Genomic DNA, 17,624 nt, shown 5'->3' with positions numbered 1-17,624 from the left:
TGTGTGTCCAGAGGTCTGTGCTCCCCTGTACCATGACACATGCACAGAAGTATCTGCAGTGCTGTTTCCAGACTTCCTCCTGCACACAGTAACCTTAGCAATGTGCTTTGGTTTGTCTCTGGCTTTATGGCTTCTCAGAAGTCTTAACAAAAGCAAACCTTGCAGAGCAGCACCTTCCCAAACTGCTCTGTGCCATACCACCCTGCACCCCTGGGGCTGTGGCTCTCTCCAACTGGAACTTGATGGGGATAGAGGAGAGGATGTCCCATTGGGACACTGGTGCTCGTTATCTGTGCTGAAAACAAGACTCATGACTCCTGAACTTCATCCCAGCCTGCAGACAAGTGTCTGCGTAGGGGCACAGACTCTTCTGCCTGTTTTTAGGGTGTTTATGGTTTGTTCATATTTGGCTGCGTTTGCACGGCAGCATCTCTCACACAAAAGCCACTCCTATTCCAAAGTTCGAGTCCTTACTTCAAAGCGTGGAACTGGTACAGCCTTTCAAAAGAAGACTGCTCAGAGTGTAAGATTAGCAAAACAATATATTTTTTTTTTCCCAGCAGAAGAGTTTCAGCTGAAATTTGAAAAACAACTAAATGCATAAATCACAGTTTTGCCCAAGCCAGACGCCCAGCATGGACAATGAGCCAGAACATGGAGCGTCTGGCAAGGCTGCATGAGGCTGAAAGCTGACTCCTCGTGTGAAGTGTCTCAGCGAGGTGGGACGAGCAGCTGTAGGCAGTCCAGGCTGCACTCACCATTCACGGATGTAGATGCTACTGGTACACATATTTAGCTACACGGAGTTGCATTGGCAGTCTCTTCAGTGACTTTCAGTACCACAGCACTCAGTTTTCTTGCACCTCATCGACCCGCTGGGATAGACATTTCCCTGTCAGACATACGCAGTGAGCCAGGGGGTCCTTCTGCTTTTAACACCGCCTTTATAGCATTAGGAAACAAAGCAGATGGCAGAACTGACAAAGCTGAGTGCAGTACACGCGCGTTATGGAGTCATCCTATGGCTCTTTCAAGTCAGCAGCAGCTTGCTGTGCCAACAAGGAGTTAATCCATCTGCACTTCATTATGAACTTTAATAATTGGAAGCGATCGGTCAAAGCGCTGTAAACCTGGCAGAAATTTGTTGCCTTGTTTTCTGCCGACCACAAGCACGACTTATTCGTTGGGAGACGGAGGGGGACGGGCACTGGCAGGCACCTGTAACCTGAACAGGAGAAGTGACCGTGACGTGCCGGCTGCTCCAAGCAGAGGAGCTGCAAAGCTGCAGCAGGTAACACTGGATTTTAAATGCAAACCCAAAGCCATTCCAGTCGGCTGCTGGCAAATTCCCAAGGCGAGGGCTTTTAATGAGGCTTCTGCATCAAAATAAGTGAAACCACATGGAATTTTAATTGTTTTCATTGTAAATCTGAAACACGCTGGCAAAGTATTCTCCAACCCAGTATCTTGCTCTGCATATTGGCACGTTAGTGTTAACCACGCTTCTGCCCTAAGCCCATGTCTCTCAGAAAACGTGCAACCCAGGTTACCCTAGGGAGGAATCTGCCTTGGAGATGTGAAAGCACTTCATCCTGGGCTCCCTCTGACATAAAGGTTTTGTTTGGAAAAGATCTGGTCCGGTTTGGTGCTGGCGAACGCTGTGAATGGATCAGATGATACAGGGGCAAGAAGATCTGTCCCCACGCTCGTCGCTGCATTTCTCCTCGTGGCAGCATGGAGGAAAGGCAATGCTCAGTGCAGAACGTGGCTTCACAGTGTTGTGGCCACGGTGCAGGGCGGAGGATCTATGCTTCACCCATTTATTATAAGCTATCACGAGAGTGGGAATTCACAGATGCAAATTATGTTCTTGCTCTGACAGTGGAAAAATTAACATAAATCTTTAATCCTGCTGGGGAGAGGAATACATAAATTATTTGCTTGCACTGTCATGTTGCTCTATTGCCAATCAGCGCTGCTGCTTGTGTGCAAGTAGATATACCATAGTGGTGCCATACCCAAAAAGCTGCTTATGTTCCCAGTGCAGCAAAGAGCTAACCATACCTGAGTGAATATGCAGCTGGGGTTTGCAAGTCAGAACCAAAGTCAGCCCTAACACGAGAGAAGGAGGTAGCAGAGGGAGGAGAAGGAGGGTGATAGAGCATCAGGGGGAGCACATAGCAGTGAGGACAGCGAGAAGCTCTCTTTTAGGGGTTTCTTTCTAAGAAGGTTCCAGGGTCACTTAAAAAGAGGTTTTAGGATAGACACCATAAAAAACTCCTCCTGCTCCAAAAGATGTCTTTACACAGTGGGGGTGCAGAAGGCTGAAAAAGGAACAAAACCTATTGCAGGAAATTAGGGAGATAGCAAAAGGCATTTGGGCAGAAGGAAGGTCAGAGGTGGGAGTGTGAGGGAGTGGTGCAGACACCACAAGGGAGGTAAGGAAGCGTTATGGTTATGTGGCCTTTGGGTAAATAAGATTGTGCTTTACCATCAGCAGTAAAACCAATGTGAATTTGCTAGGGTGCATAAGGAGGTCTGCACTAGAAATACCTAAGTGTGATGCACACAGATCTGGTTGTACAGGACGTGCATTCATCCAGACAATATTTGGGACTAGACCTGAAAAGGAGATTGGCTTTTAATATGTAAAACTGCATGGATAAACATAGATTCACGCAATCTCAACGAGGTTGGAAAAGACCTCCAAGGTCATCCAGTCCAACCGTGCACCCACCACCAATAGCTCCCACCAAACCACATCCCTCAGTGCAACATCTACACATTTCTTGGACACCCACAGGGACAGTGACCCCACCACCTCCCTGGGCAGCCCATTATTGTTATAAATGTACACACGTACAGATATCAGTTGCAAAGAAACAAAAAATGCCAATGCTCCTCTACACCCTTGCACTCATACCACTTCTCCTTTGATTGTAGAAGTCTTGTTTAGCTTCTATCAGGGTAAAATAAAAGCAACTCTGTTCATGTTGGGAGAGTTGCAATAACAATTAAAAAGAAGGAAAAAAAAAAGAGTGTAAGCAGTAGCAGATTGAAACTCGGTATTCTGAGCAGCTGGGGAAATTATGTTCTACCCTTATATTTCCAGATACATATCAGACCTGTTCACAATATACAGGATTGAGTTCCAAAATTACAGCTTTGAATCTGGGTGGTATCGCCTCTGGGTATTGTTTGCAGTTGGGAATGAGAGCAGTTGCATCAAGCTGCAGAGTGTTTGCTGGGAAGGTACAAGTTATATTACATTCCACACTGTTGTGGGTGATGATGGAGGCCGACCCATGCACCCGTAGGTCACTGATTCGCTTCCAGATAAAGATAATAGTAATCACGTTGTCATCAGACTGAGGACTGGGCCTTTACTGCCCGTGTAAGACCCGCCTGGCACCTTGTGGCCCCCAGGTTGCCATCTCAGTGGGTCACACTCTGGTCCTCAGCCTGAATCCATGCTCTGTCAGAGCTTTCCCCTCTGCCACTGGGGCATTGTCTGGTAGGATACTGAACTGCAGGCATAGGCTAAAAGGGATGGGAGAGCAGGGGAGAAGGGTGGTTTAAATCTCAAGTGCACCACACGAGATGGCAGGGTTCCTGAGTCTTTGGCTGCATGGTGCCTGCGGGTCCACTCCCCCTCGTGTCCACAAGGAAGAGCTCTGCTGCTTTCCTACAGAGGCTGCGTGGGGGTTTTGGTGTTCAGCTCATCAGTTTGGCACCTAGGAGACCCCACATTTTCCTTTTGAGTAAATCAGATTGGCAGTTCGGCAGGAGGTGGGTGAGCCCTTGGGTCTCGAGTATTGGAGAGCAGTAGGTGTGTCTGTGGAGAGAAACAGTTTGATTCTGTGACTTTTTTCCTCTCTTTTTACACCCCTCTCTTTCCATCTCTCCCTCACTCACACGCACGTACTGCCTGCCGTGTACTGGCTGAAGCTGATACCTCTGGGCTTTTTCTGTTCCCTTTTGTCCCTTTCCTTACAACCTTTTTGTTTCCCCTCTTCTCTGACGGTCAGGACAATCTCCCACCATCCCTTTTCCCTCCTGTCCACGCTGCGGTCTCCCGAGCAGATCACCAAGCTGCTAACATTTGCTTCCCAGTTCTGCTCCAAAACTCCGGGCGTTTGATGTGGGATTCAGAATTAGGCAGAATGAGTTTACCCATCCCTGTTTCGCGTTAGAATCAGATTCACAGCGTTACCATTCAGTAGCCCTAAACTGTGTGGTCTTTTTTCAAGCAGACTGCACGGGCTTCATAGGAAAACAGCTTCTTTCAGTAGCAGAGTCAGTGTTGGGCTTGTAATTTTCCATGGATGGCAGTGAAAAGGCAAATGTGCATCTCTGCTATCATTCTAGCAGCCCGGCCCAGTTTGAAGTCCCCCAGATGCAGCAGATAACTGTTTCCCAGCCGTAGCATCTGAGCATCCTCACCTACATAGGTGACTTTAGGGCAGTGTGCTGAGGTGGAATCCCAGCTTTCATTTCCATCGAGGCCACGGTGAAGAGCTGGATGCACGTCACCCAAGCGCGCCCTCAAAGCTCAGAAAGCAGAAAGCAAATCGAACACGAATCTGCATTTATATTTTTGGCCCTCTTCCGATCTTGATTTTTGAGATGGTTTTTTCTTTTTGGGGGGTGGGGGGATTGACTTGTGACCTTGGCACACTTTGAGTTGGCAATGCCACTCCTCCATTGACATCGGTGGAGTCAGACCAGGGACGAATCTGGCCTGGCGCATGTAGAAGAGAGGTGTATGACTCTGTTCCTTGCAATGTGTTATTGGGTATGGTCTGCTGTTCTTTTGGGGGCCAGAAGAAAAGTGGGTTATCTTTAAAAAAAAAAAAAAATTCTATCATCACTTGGTACAAAAAATGGTATTTACGGAATTGTTTTCCCCCATCTTTTGTTATAATTTTTTAGGTGCTTCCGAGCTGGGCCCATTTTCAGATCCCAGGCAGTTCACAAGCATTTCATCCCTCACTGAGAGCCGCTTCTCCAACCCACGAATGCACTATCCAGCCACCTTTACCTATACACCGCCCGTCACCTCAGGCATGTCACTGGGTATGTCCGCAACCACTCACTACCACACCTACCTGCCACCGCCCTACCCCGGCTCCTCCCAAAACCAAAGTGGACCTTTCCAGACCAGCAGCACTCCATATCTCTACTATGGCACTTCGTCGGGATCGTACCAGTTCCCCATGGTGCCGGGAGGGGACCGCTCCCCTTCCAGGATGCTTCCTCCGTGCACCACCACGTCCAACGGCAGCACGCTGCTAAACCCAAACTTGCCCAACCAGAGTGACGGTGTGGAGGCGGATGGCAGCCACAGCAGCTCCCCAACCGTTTTGAATTCTAGTGGCAGAATGGATGAGTCCGTTTGGAGGCCGTACTGAGATCGCTTCTGCCCGGCCCGACCTCCGCGAGCCAAAAACCCAAACGGTTCGACAAAAACTACAAAGTGCCTGGCTTTTCCTTTACCTTTTTTTTTTTTTCCTAAAAAACAAACAAAAAAAATTATAAATGAATAGATTTTACCAACGTTTGCAACTGTGTAGATGGGATGATAATGGCCATAAATAACACAAGAGTTACCAACACACCGCCACCCATGTTTCAGATTATGTGGATCAAAGTGGATCAAAGCTGTTTTTTGCTTTTTGTTTTTTTTTTTTCTTGGAACCGTTTTACCTTCTTTGATATTTAAACTGTACTTTCCGTACACACACAACAAAACTCACCCCCACCTTTTATTTTTTACTTCTTGTCACAAGCATTGTAATAAATAGCGAGTTCTTTTGCGAGTGAGGAGAGAACGGACTCCCCAGCTATCAGGACAGACACGGTGACGCAAGGCAAAGGCTGCATTCCCTTTCAGTTTGTAAAAACTCATCATGAACTCCAGATACAGTTGCAAACATACAAGGTACGGGACCCTGCTCACACACCTAGTGCAATTCAACTAGCTCGTATTGGTGCACATAAGAAGGAAAGCAAAGATCAAGTTGCTTCCAATTTACTATGATACATTCAGATGGAAATAGCTGTCCCAAAACTCTGGCCGAGCCTTGCTGCAGATAACAGTTGGAACTTCCCTGTGTTCGCTCCTTTTTTGCTTAGTTTTTGGGTACTTAAAGAAGTCTTCAAGTTAGGCTAGACAGCCCCGGGGTTTCCTTTTTGCTTTTGTATCCATTCGTCTTGCCTTCAATCAGCCAAAAACCAAAAATGAAAACCAAAACGTTTAAAAACAAAACGTTATTGCTTATGCAAAATATGGAAATGGCAATATCTATTACTAAAGCCAAATCGGTATGCATAGTATTTTGTGTTCAGCTGCGTTCTTTTTTTATATTTTTTTTTAAATTATGAGTGTGTAAAATTTGAGGTTGTTCGCGAACATGAATCATCGTTATAACTTTAAAAGAATATTTATAATTATTTAATGCATTTGGACCCTTTAAACGTTTCTTAATGTAATGATATATCGACTTCGGTCTCTAAAAGTGGTTTGGATTTTTTTACTTTGTTTTGTTTCTTTGTTGGCCTTTTTTTTTAATTATTATTTTTATTTTAATTTTCACATTTCTACAATGGTGTGAACCTCAAAACTTGACCCAGCTCTGAGAAGTAGTCCCAGTGTGAACCGCTTTACAAGGTGACTTAAAAATGAAAGGAATGAAACCAACCCAAACGCATCCACATCAAATGGCGTTGGACGTAGGATCTTTTTCTGTAACTTATGAAGGAAGTATTGTGTTTAAAATATTTTATTGGCTGTCAGGCTGCCTTCAACACAACCTTGCCTTTTTGATTAGCAGTTGCGGAGGCACTGGAAAACTGGTAGGAAGGATAAAATATTTTCTACCCTTCCACTGATACCCTCCTCTCCCAGGATGTTTCTCAGAACTTCAGAATTTGAAAGTATTGGTATTTAAAGCATTCTGACGGCGTGATTTGAATTCTGACAGTTTGTTGTGGGTTGTTGTTGTTTTTTTTCCCCCCAAGAGAAAAATCAAAGTCATGAACTATAGAACTAACAAATTGTTAGGTTTCTCAGAAGTGGGAATGAGGTAGAATTGGTACAACCTTTTCTTCCCCTTGAAATTTCAACCTTTTATATGGAATAAAAAGGTTCAGAGTTGAGATAGAAGCTTCCCAGCCGGGAATCACTGAGCACTAGCATTAAATGCTGAACTCCTAAAGATGTTGGGTTTACTTTGCCTCATTAGAGAAACAAGCACAAGCTCAGCAACACTCCCCTCTTCAGATGCAATGCTGAACACAGTCACCTTAAGTCCACCCTTGGGCTCCCCAGCGTGGTGCACTGACAGAGGCACAATGAATTTAACCTGTCTGTTGCCTAAGTGCCCATTGGAGGTGCACACATTTTGCTCAACCAGGGGTTGATTTTCCCCTCGCTTGGTGGGGCTGCCCAAGACTGTTGTTGGCTTAGACCTTCAAAAGGGCTGCGACCCAGCACTCTCTTCCCCCCCTGCCCTCAGCACAGCCATAACCTATGATCAGGTCGATGGTTGGATGGATGACCTTTAAGGTCTTCACCAACCTAAATGATTCCAGAGCTGAGCATCCTCCTCAGGGGCCGCCAGCCATGGCGATGCTCCTTGGCTGCACTTGGGCTACCTCCAGTTATCGCAATAAATCCACGGCGGGCATAGCCACACAGAGCCACGAGGACAACACCAACACCATCCCTGTTAGTTGATAGCAAAGCTGTTAAACTAAAACGAGTCATCATTAGCATAGCACATTCCTCCAATTTGCGTGATTACATGCTCTTAAAAAAAAAGTCTTTGCCTTCTAAAGGTTGTATACCAAGTATGCTTAAAGTATAAGTAAGACACTTTTTTTTTTTCTGATAGTTTTCCTTCAAAGATGGAAGCTGTAATTGATTCTATTTATTGTTGGTTTGTGGTAGCTTGAAGCATACCACTGTCCATTTATTTGTAACTGTAAAATACGTTTGTTAGTCTCAGCAGCACTTAAAAAGCCAGTGTCTGGTTACACATTTCAGTTTTGGTTTTTGTTTAGTAAGCAAGAGAAAAAGATGTACTGCCAGTGCAAGCTGTTTCCTATTTAATAAAAGGTACTATATTTGTACATTATTTGTTATTGCTGAGAAGGGCTTTTTAAGGTTTACTGTATGCATATTAAGTAATTTTTAGGGTGCTTTTGTGTTGAAATGTTGTTAGAGTGGCTGCAGGCAGCAACCCAGATTTTTTTTTTTTTTTTTTTAAGACTTTGTTGTAAAATTCAAGCACTTGGTTTTTGTTTCTGGATAAATCCAGCACAGACCAGACTTCTGTTTTGCTCAGTAACCGACAGCACTCTGCCCGAGTCCCCGCGGTTTTTGAGGCGGGCCCATAGGGACAGAACGCCTTCTCCACCTGGTTGAGGAGCACATCCCGACCCCTGCGCCCGGCTCCTGCTGCCACGTGGGCACTGTCTGCCTGCTTGAACAGATGGGAAGGAGAGGATTTTCTAAGCACCTGCGGATGGAGGAGCACCAGCCCATTGACTTTCCGGAGACCCCGTGCTCCCCACACCTCGTGGTGCCTCAGGAAAACCTCTCCCGCCATCAGACGGCAGCCGAGGGGGCCGATGCAGAAATGCACATTGAAGCCTTTGGAAAACACTTCCAGGTTCGCTTGGAAATGCTCTCGATTCAGGATTTCAGACCAAAAAAAAAAAAAAAAAAAAAGAAAACCGACCAAAAAGACGCGTGTTACGCTGTTATCTTACGGGGTTATTTTGCAAGGTGCTTAGCATCAACAGAAAGGATTCTCTCAGAGGTACGACAGCCCTTCCCTTCAACGAGTGCAATCTTTGGCACTGGCCATCGATGTCAAGACAAAAAATGGCCTTTGTTACCCTCCATCTTTACCCTACCAAAGATTAACTCCCAGCAGAACAGGCACGATGGCCCTTCTGCCCAACGGAGGATCGAATCCTCCTGCCCCTCTCCTGGGGGTGACGTGCTCGGTGCCAGTGGGTGGGGACAGACCCCAGCGTGCTTCTCCCACCTCCCTAGCGCCGTGTTGGCCCCACAGGAGCTCCCAGGTGCCATCACAAGCTGGGGAACTTGTGCACTTTGGGGCTTAGCAGAGCCATGCTGAGCGCTGCAGGGAGCCTGCTGCTGCCCACTGCCAGCGAGCCATGAACAAAAGCAATAACCAAACCTGGACCAGCCATGAGTACGAGATCAAAGGAGCCCAATTCTCCGAACCCCCAAATTTCTTGTTGTTTTTAAATATAATGCATTTCATTTTAACATTTTTTTTTTCTGAGAACTTTTTAGATGTTTGTTTACTTCCATGTTTACAGATAACTTTGCTTTTTTTTTTTTTATTGCAGTACTTCTAAGTATATCAGCCAAAACCATACTTCTACAGTAACTTTTGTTTTAGGTTATGAGTGACATTCCATTTTTTTTTTTTTCTGTTAAATATGCTTTACCAGTCTTGAATTTCTGCCGGAACAAAATATTTGTAGCATTTTGTGTAAATACAAGCTTTAATTTTTTTATTTTTTCCAACGCTGTCACCGGAGGTTTGCTTTTCGTGCACATATTGTACAAACACACTCTGCTTTATGCCACAGACAACGATTGTGGATCAGTTTACTTCAAAGGGACTATTTGTATTGTATGTTGCAACTGTAAATTGAATTGTTTGGCATTTTCTCATGATTGTAATATTAATTTGAAGTTTGAATTTCATTTTCAATAAAATGGCTTTTTTTGTTAATGGTCTTTTCCGCTTCTTTTCCTCCCGCTGTCTCCTCTAAGCTGTGCAGCTCACTTTCATGACGGGGCAGTTGGGCAAAGTTAGGATGCAGTGGGACCCAGTCCTGGCCCTCCAGCTGTGTCCCCTTCGATTTCTACAGTGTTTAAGTTTTCTGACCGAACACAAAAAGCAGATTTCCACGTCTGCAGGCGGTAACGGGCACCTTCTAAACCTGATCTTAAGCATTGCTTTTCTTCCTGAGTGTGAAAACTATCAACAAACGTGTTTCCTAGGAGAGTGCATCTTGCTAGGCTGTTAACTCTGAAACCTAACAACTGGCATTGCGAGGGGCATTCTGGTGCAATGAGGCTGTGAGAAGAGCTTGAAGCTCAGGTAGATCTCCAAACCGGGTGGAGGGATTTGGGTTTATGGTGCGTGTTCAGGATGGGGGTTGCGCTATCCCCACCTCTTCCTGGTCAGTCCTGAGGAGTGCAGTTGCAGAGAACTTTGTGATTTGCGTGGCCTGAGGATACAATAGTTCCAATCAGAAAAAGGCATATATGGATAGAGAGGGGGCTGGAGGAGGAGGCTGTCCTTCCTTTGGCCACGCATCAGGGCTAGGAGGAGATGCTGGTAATGAAGGGCATGTTCAGTTCACCCAGGGCTGTCTGCAGGAGGACAGGGCAGGAGTCGTGTGCTTGGTTTGGTAGCAAGTTGTTTTCCTTCCCAGCTGTTCCTTGAGTCTGCGTGTGAAACGCTGGCACAGAAAAATGAGGTTCTGCTCGTTTCAAAAAAACCTTTTACTCTTGAAGTTTAATGAGGAGACGCGAATATCGCTAATAGTGATACTGTGAACTCTGCTTGCTTTATTGAGGACCTGCACACTTCTTGGAAGACTGATAATGTCTGGGGCATTTTGAAAGTGCTTCCATCTCATCCCATAATCTGGGTCTTGATTTTAGGGAAGCTTATCCAGGTCGTGGGGCAGTGTGGTGTGGTGTACTGCCATCTGACTATTTTTGAGGGGATTTGTGCTGTAATATTAGCGCCAGGACTTTCTGCTGCCCTCGCCTACAAAGGTCAATCCATTTTAGCTAGACAGAACCCAAGTCGGGGCTCACTATATTTCCACTTCCACAGTCACGTAACCCACATGCTCATAAAGGGACACCATTTCTCACAGTCCAGCTGGTGAGCAGAGGTGGAGGGAGGCTGTGGCACCTCCATCCTTGGAGGCCTAAGGGATTCAACTGGATAAAGCCTGGAGCAACCCAGAGCTGAGGCTGCTGGTGCAGGAGGTTGGGCTGGAGTCCTCCTAGTCCTCTCCAGCCTGAATTGCAGACTGCTTTCAGGATGCAGGGTAGGGTCTCCCTGCTGCAGGTTGTTGTCTAAGATAAAAACCAAGGGCGTGACTGAATAGGTAATGAATATTCAGCTAGAAATATATTTTTTAAAAGAGCTTTGGCAGGATGAAGTTCTTCGATAGGCAGATTACTGAGGGGTTACAATAACCCCTCTGTTGTTTATTGATTTCTGGCACTTCTTTTTTTCTGGTATATCTATTGCTCACATGGTCATCACAAGGGCTGAAAGAACTGAACCATAATTCTGATCCAGTAGAGTGATTCCCACAGGCTTTCCCTTTGTGCATTATTGCTTTTGGTTCCTTTTCCCTTTTGTATCTCTCGTTGTCATGCCTTAACCAGAAATAAGCCATTTCTGAGACAAAATGAACTGCATTGCTCGTTCTGAAGGGCGGTCCAATGTGGAGACGTGGAGTGGTGAGGGAAGAGCAAACACAGAGTACTGTTAGGAGAGAAGACTTAAAGATGCTTCCTATGAGGAGCAATGATGGTTATCATCCCTCCCCTTCAGTGTCAGTAAATAATCTCTTGCTTTTGGGTTGTGAGGGATGAATGACTCTGGATTTCTGGGGTGAGGCTTTACAAGCTCTTGGGGGGAAGCAAGAGGTGGAGCTGGGTCTGATGTTACAGCTCAGCACCAAGCCCCGTGTTGGCACCAAATAAAAACTGCATCAAGCTGGTTACAGAAGGAAAGGAGGAAATAACCTCAGGATGTATGTAAGGGTTGACATGAAACAGCTCGTCACCTTGTGCACGGTCAGGATGAAGTTAATCAGTATTTTGGGGTGAAATCCATTCCCTAGAGCCTCCTACGGATGGCCAATGCTACATCTCTTATTTATGTAGCAGGGGGGACAGTGCAGTTCAAGCACACAACACATGATTAAATGCTCACAGCATAAGAGCATTATTCTCTAAAACTGTTCGTTGGACCAGGTGGAAGCAAGAGCAAATCAGCTAACTCTAACTGTGGGTGGGTGATGGAGCTGGCTGTGGTGGTTGCATTTCAGGGCACAGGTCGGGCATTTCTGCTCAGTGTCTTCAAGGAAAATCTTTAGCATGAGCTCAAAGCAAAGAGAAGTTAAATGTGTGGTATTCAAAAGGGCCGACTGTGATCTTCTGTAATTGTAGATTTCCCTGCAGCTTCCCTGGTACAATATCAGCGTGGGATGTGTGGAGCATCAGGTCTTTTTGTGATGCATAGCTGGAGGGAGGTCTCTATGCATCTCTTGGCACTCCCAGGAGTAGGAAGCCCTACTTACAGATAAAGGCATGAGGTACCAAGAAAACAAAGCTGAAACCTCTAAAAGCATAACAGCTCTGCCCTGATACTTCTGTGCAGAGTAGCTGTCTGTGGTATTTGGGGTAAATGCAACCTGTGTTTCTAATGTTGGCTGTATTAACCAAATAATACGTGGTCTTGGATCTCCCTCATTGATACTAACTCCGAGATTTTGCCTATCTGGAGCTCCTTGCCTTATCTGCCTGAAGCACTCCCTGATCTCCCTGTGTTCCCACTGCCATTGCAGTTGAGGTGAGAGAAAAAAAGCAGCCCCCTAGAATGACACTTGTGAGAACTTGTAAAGGAAACACAAATTAGCTTTGGTTGTGTAGCTGAGAAATTAAAGCTCCATCTGTGATTTTCCAAGCAGCTCTGGGTGCCTTTTTTATGCCTCAGTTTCCCTAAACACAAACCATGGAATTTACCGTTTTCCTACTTTGTCAGGCTCTCCCATGCACTCGCTCATCGTGAATAGAAACTTTGATTTTGATTTTTCTCCTTCTTCTTAGTTAGCTCTTTTTACTACAAATCCAATGTTTGGTCTCACACCATTGGATAGTGTCCTTTGAAAAAGCACATTTCTAAACCGCATGTTTAGAAAAATTGACCCAGTTTCCAGACTGCTGATCTGGTCAAAAACAATGTGGAGCCAGGGCCAAGCTGTGCTGCCTCGACAGATTTCCTCTGTGCTTGCAGTGGGGCAGGAGAGGAGCTGAGAGGAGCCGGGCTGCGGTCCGTGAGCGCTCGGCCGCTCCTTGGCAGCGGTACTGGGATGAGCAGCTGGAGCTTCGGGATGTCCCAACTCTTAGGGAAACGCAAACAACCCAGGGAAAGCTGATGTGCTGCAGCAACTTGCCAGTGATTAAGGTTCCCCATCAGGCCAAATGCAAGAGTGACTGCGCCAGCAGAGATCAGCTGCAGTCTCTCTATTAATAGCCCTGTGGATTTGGGTGCCAGCATTTCGCAGCCCACGTGTGTCGGTGCCGTCGATGAGGGGTCACGGTAGCGCTGGCTGGAAGGGGTCTCTGGAGGTCTCCTGCTCTGAGGGAGCTCTGTGCAGGGCCACTGCTGCCAGATCTGCTCCTACGGGCTCTGTCCTTGCAGCCGTGCTACCTCCCAGGGATGGGGATGGAGATCGACGGTGGTGAGGCACAGGAACAGGTTGCCCAGAGATGTGGTGGATGATCCATCCCTGGAGACCTTCAAGGCAAGGCTGGATCAGGCCCTGGGCAACCTGATGGAGCTGTTGTTTCCCCATGCATTGCAGGGGGCTTGGATCAGATGGCCCTCGGAGGTCCCTTCCGATTCTAAGGATTTCATGATTCTGTGGGGCTGTCCTGTTCCCACACCTCTCTACCATCCACCCCAAACCTCCCAAAATGCACTCTGTGGCTTTTTCCAAGACTCCCCTCCCCATCTCTGGGTTTTGACACGCAGGTCTTAAAACCTTGTCACATTCCTAGAGGAGGCGGGCACTTGGTGGCCTCCCCTTCCTGTCCCTTCATCTCCAGGCTCCAACTTGTGAGTACTTTTAAAAATAAAAGTCCAAGCCTAAACACCGAGGCAGCCCTCCCTGGTTTGTTTACTTCTTCATTTCCGCAGATGAAAAAACAAAAAAGAAGCCCTTAGCAGCTTAGAATGATGCTGTGACATTCAAATGCTGCCAGGTAGCTTCTCCCAGGAGAGCACCCTGCCATCCCTGCCCAGGGCAGGCTGGGAAATGCCAGGAAATGGGAAAGAAAACGAGTGGCTCTGTCTGCCGAGAGAGAAAAAGGAATGGGGAAAAAATAGCAAGTAACGATCCTGGAAACCTGACTGTGAAGGATCTCTCTGTGTTCGCTGCCAGTAGTGGTGTCCTCCTCACAATGCAGGATGTTCTCATCTTTTAATAACAACCAGGCCAGACGCTGAAGTCTACGCTGCAAATGCTGCACAAGTGAGGAGGGGAACAGCTGATTTCTGTTAAGAGCAAACACAGAGGAATGAGCCAAAAAGCATGAGAAATCTTCAGAGGTCTTGCTTTGTAACCCCCTGTTTGGCAGCGGGACCTGAACTTCAGGACTGCTATCCTATCTGTCCCCACACTGCTCCATCACTGCACACCTGCACGGCCCGCAGGTTTGGGGCAAAACACCAGCAGCATTGCTAGGGGCTGTACCCACAGCCTTTGGTTTTGTGCAGCTGAAGGAAGTGCCCGTGGATGAGAGGTTTGCCTGGCTCTTTCCTTGCCACAGATATTGATAACATGGTGGGTAGGAGCCAAGGGATTTAAACTGGCATCTTTGTTCCATCTGTTTTCAACTTTCCTCGCCACTCTGTTTTCTTTCCTTAGTCTGTTTGTCTGGAAGAGAAAAGGATTGTCTTTTTATAAGGTATCGTGCTGGGCATTAAGAAAGGTGCCTCTCACTCTCCTCACAGTACTCCTTCCATCATCTTTTCCTTATTTCCTCATGCAGTGCCCTCCAGGCACGGATCTTCAAAATCACAGTGAGATCCCTCATGTTGTAATGTGCTTATAGGTATTGGATGGAAAGTGTTAGGGAAAAGTAGGGCACACAGTAACATGTGATACCTTTCCTATTTCTATCTCATTCTCGGGCAATGACCAAGAGAAAAAAGAGGGGACTGTGCCTCACGTTCAGACATTTTTCTCATGTGGAATGGCAGTCCTTGAAAACAGTTCCTAGAAACCAGCAGAAAAAAAAACCCAATGCATTGTGAAATGGTGGGGAGAGCTCATCCAGTGTTTAGGATTGCTGGCTGGTGACTGCAGATAAAGATGTTTATGGAGGACTTGTGCAACTCTGCTCCTTGCCAGCAAGTGAAGGTCTGGGACGTGCTGTTTCAAACCTCTCTGTCTCTGCCTGACAAAGAGGATCCCCTCGGTTGCTATTTTCATAAGTTTCCAATTAGAAACACGTTTCAGTTACTCTGTTTATCAGAGTATTTTTTTTTCTTTTTTTCTTTTTCTTTTTTTTTTTCCTGCATGCTGTGTTTACTTGTAAGAGATCCTTTTCTGGGGATGGTCACGTTAAGCCTGGCACGTTGCTTACTGTGAGTAAGCTTTCAGCCAGCTCCTCTGCGGCTGAAAATACCGACAGGCAACATGCTGATACACTGCAGCATTACCTGGTTATCCTTGCTTTCTGTCCTGATACAGGCCTGCACGGTGTGGAGGGACAAACCCTGCTCCAATTGTGTGAATAGTGAGGACATCTGAGGGCACTTGCCCCATGCCAGGGTGCTTGGCTGCTTACAGACACACCTGTCTGTATCAGAGCTCACCATCTGGGACAACAGAACTAGAGAGAGATAATTCAGGTCATCTGCAGCATAACAACCCAGAAACAGGAAAAGGTAAAGCACTGCTGCTTGAGAAAAAGGGTTTGAAAGCAAAAAGTGGTTGCTTTCCTAAGGCCAACCTAAGCCCAAGTCCCAGCTTCCCTCTGAAGTGGCAGGATCCTGCAGCCAGGCCCTGGTCCAGCTCCTCCAGAGCTTTCTGATGTCTGGGGTTCAGGTCTTGCAGTTGTCTCTTTCCTCCTGTCAAAAACCAAAGCTAAAGCCAGATCCAGCTCGTGCTTTTCAGAAGTGTCTGTTTGCTGAAGCCACAGTCAGCTTTATTGCCACTATCAGCCTTTTGGCATTTCAGGTGCTGCCTTGTCAAAGTACTGTAATTATAAGTCCTTCCTGGCCCATAAAACTGCTGTGAGCTGGGATCCCTTCCCCTGGTGTGCATCTCCCATGTCATCATGTCCTTACACTCATCAGCACTGTTCAGTCCTACACTGGCGTTGTGGACCAAGGTAAGTGAAAGGTAAAGCAACCCACTGAGTGCCCCTCCCTCTCAGGACCCATTAAAATGTTCACCCTGCAGAGAAAAGGCCAATACTTAATTAGCAAGTCTCCGTCAGGAGGTAAGGATGACCACAGACCTCAGACTTTGAAACGTAGAAGTCATTTCTCTAGTGTCTCATTGCCACAAGGGCAAGTAAGAGATGGAACCTCACAGGAGAAAGACGTGCAACTCAGAATCACACCCGCAGGCAATATGAGACAGGGGGCAAATGAAGTTTTCAGCTGCCATGCAGAAGGAGAAATGCTTCATTTCTGAAGGTGTTCTTTTAAGCTCGTTCTCTTCCCAAGTGCCCAGGAACAATGGGCACTTAATGAAGGCTGTGATTAGACAGGCATTGGTGAGAAGTCTCCAGACTTAACACTGCCTTAAGTCAAGGATGGCTTCTGAAATATGGTCAGAAATAAGTGTAAGGATAACTACGGGACAGGGGAGCTGATCTCACTCTGAATCCTTCCATTCCTGGTGTATTTAGGAAAAGTAATTATTATTCCATTACTTTGCCTAGCTTAAAATTCAGTCATTGGTTCACTTCCAAGTGCTGGGAGAAGCACCCTGAAAAACATCTTCAGGCTTTGGGGTTTTGTATTGTGTGAGTGTGAGGGGTGAGCACCTCATGTCCCTGTGTGTGTGTGTGTGTGTTTGTGGAAGGGCAGAGGTGCCATGGCAAGGAAAACAGATGCGGAGAGATCAGGTGCTGCTGATGAGGCAGGATTTGCCTCTGGTTTTGTGAGAAGGAAACACATTCTTTTTGCAGAAAGAATTTCTGTTTCCTAGGAAAATGAAGCAGTTTGACCTCTGGATATACAGATTTGAAAGCAATGTGGACAATTTGGTTGTGGCAGTGCTGATAGTTTCAAGCATTACCTTCTGCATTGAGATCCCACTGTGTGCAGAGCCCCAGCCAGACCAAAATCCTATATGTGGTTGAACTGGGATTTCCAGAGTTATGAACACCTCAGAAGATGGGGGAAGACTTCTCCTCTGGTCCGTGGTTTGGTCACTGTATCCCTCTGCCCCTCTGCAGACCCTGGCATCTGATTCTGCTAAACTATCCGAGACACAGAAGTAGAGCAGAGAAGTGGGAGCAATGAGGGAGAAGATTATAGAATCACAGAATCACTAAGGTTGGAAAAGACCTCCAAGATCACCCGGTCCTACTGTCTGCCCACCACCAGCATTTCCCACCAAACCATCCCCCTCAGTACAACATCTACACGTTTCATGAACACCTCCAGGGACGGTGACCCACTACCAACCTGGGCAGCCATATGTACCATAAAAGCAGTATTTCTGGTATCCATGGTTACTGTTGAGTCCAATTATGAATTTCAGTTCTCAGATTCGACTTGAAACTCTCTTTTTCT

General features: G+C 46.5%; 1 protein-coding gene across 3 annotated transcripts in view; it reads left to right on the top strand.

Annotated features, from left to right (window-relative positions):
* The window catches only part of RUNX2 (RUNX family transcription factor 2), a 199,130-nt gene that overhangs the window by 131,821 nt on the left and 49,685 nt on the right, over window positions 1-17,624 (top strand). For 2 of the 3 annotated variants that reach the window (XM_065730429.1, XM_065730428.1), the window contains one exon: window positions 4,933-7,362. The exons of the other annotated variant lie outside the window; for it this stretch is intronic. In XM_065730429.1, coding sequence (XP_065586501.1) covers window positions 4,933-5,411 — 479 coding nt within the window. In that variant the 3' untranslated portion in view covers window positions 5,412-7,362. Of the gene's footprint in view, window positions 1-4,932; window positions 7,363-17,624 lie in introns of those variants that run through there. 3 annotated transcript variants of the gene reach the window in all.

This window comes from Cyrtonyx montezumae, unplaced genomic scaffold (assembly GCF_038088225.1).
Source record: "Cyrtonyx montezumae isolate F1298 unplaced genomic scaffold, pur_monq_1.0 scaffold_13, whole genome shotgun sequence".
NCBI lineage: Eukaryota > Metazoa > Chordata > Aves > Galliformes > Odontophoridae > Cyrtonyx > Cyrtonyx montezumae.
This window is presented reverse-complemented; position numbering and strand designations above follow the sequence as displayed.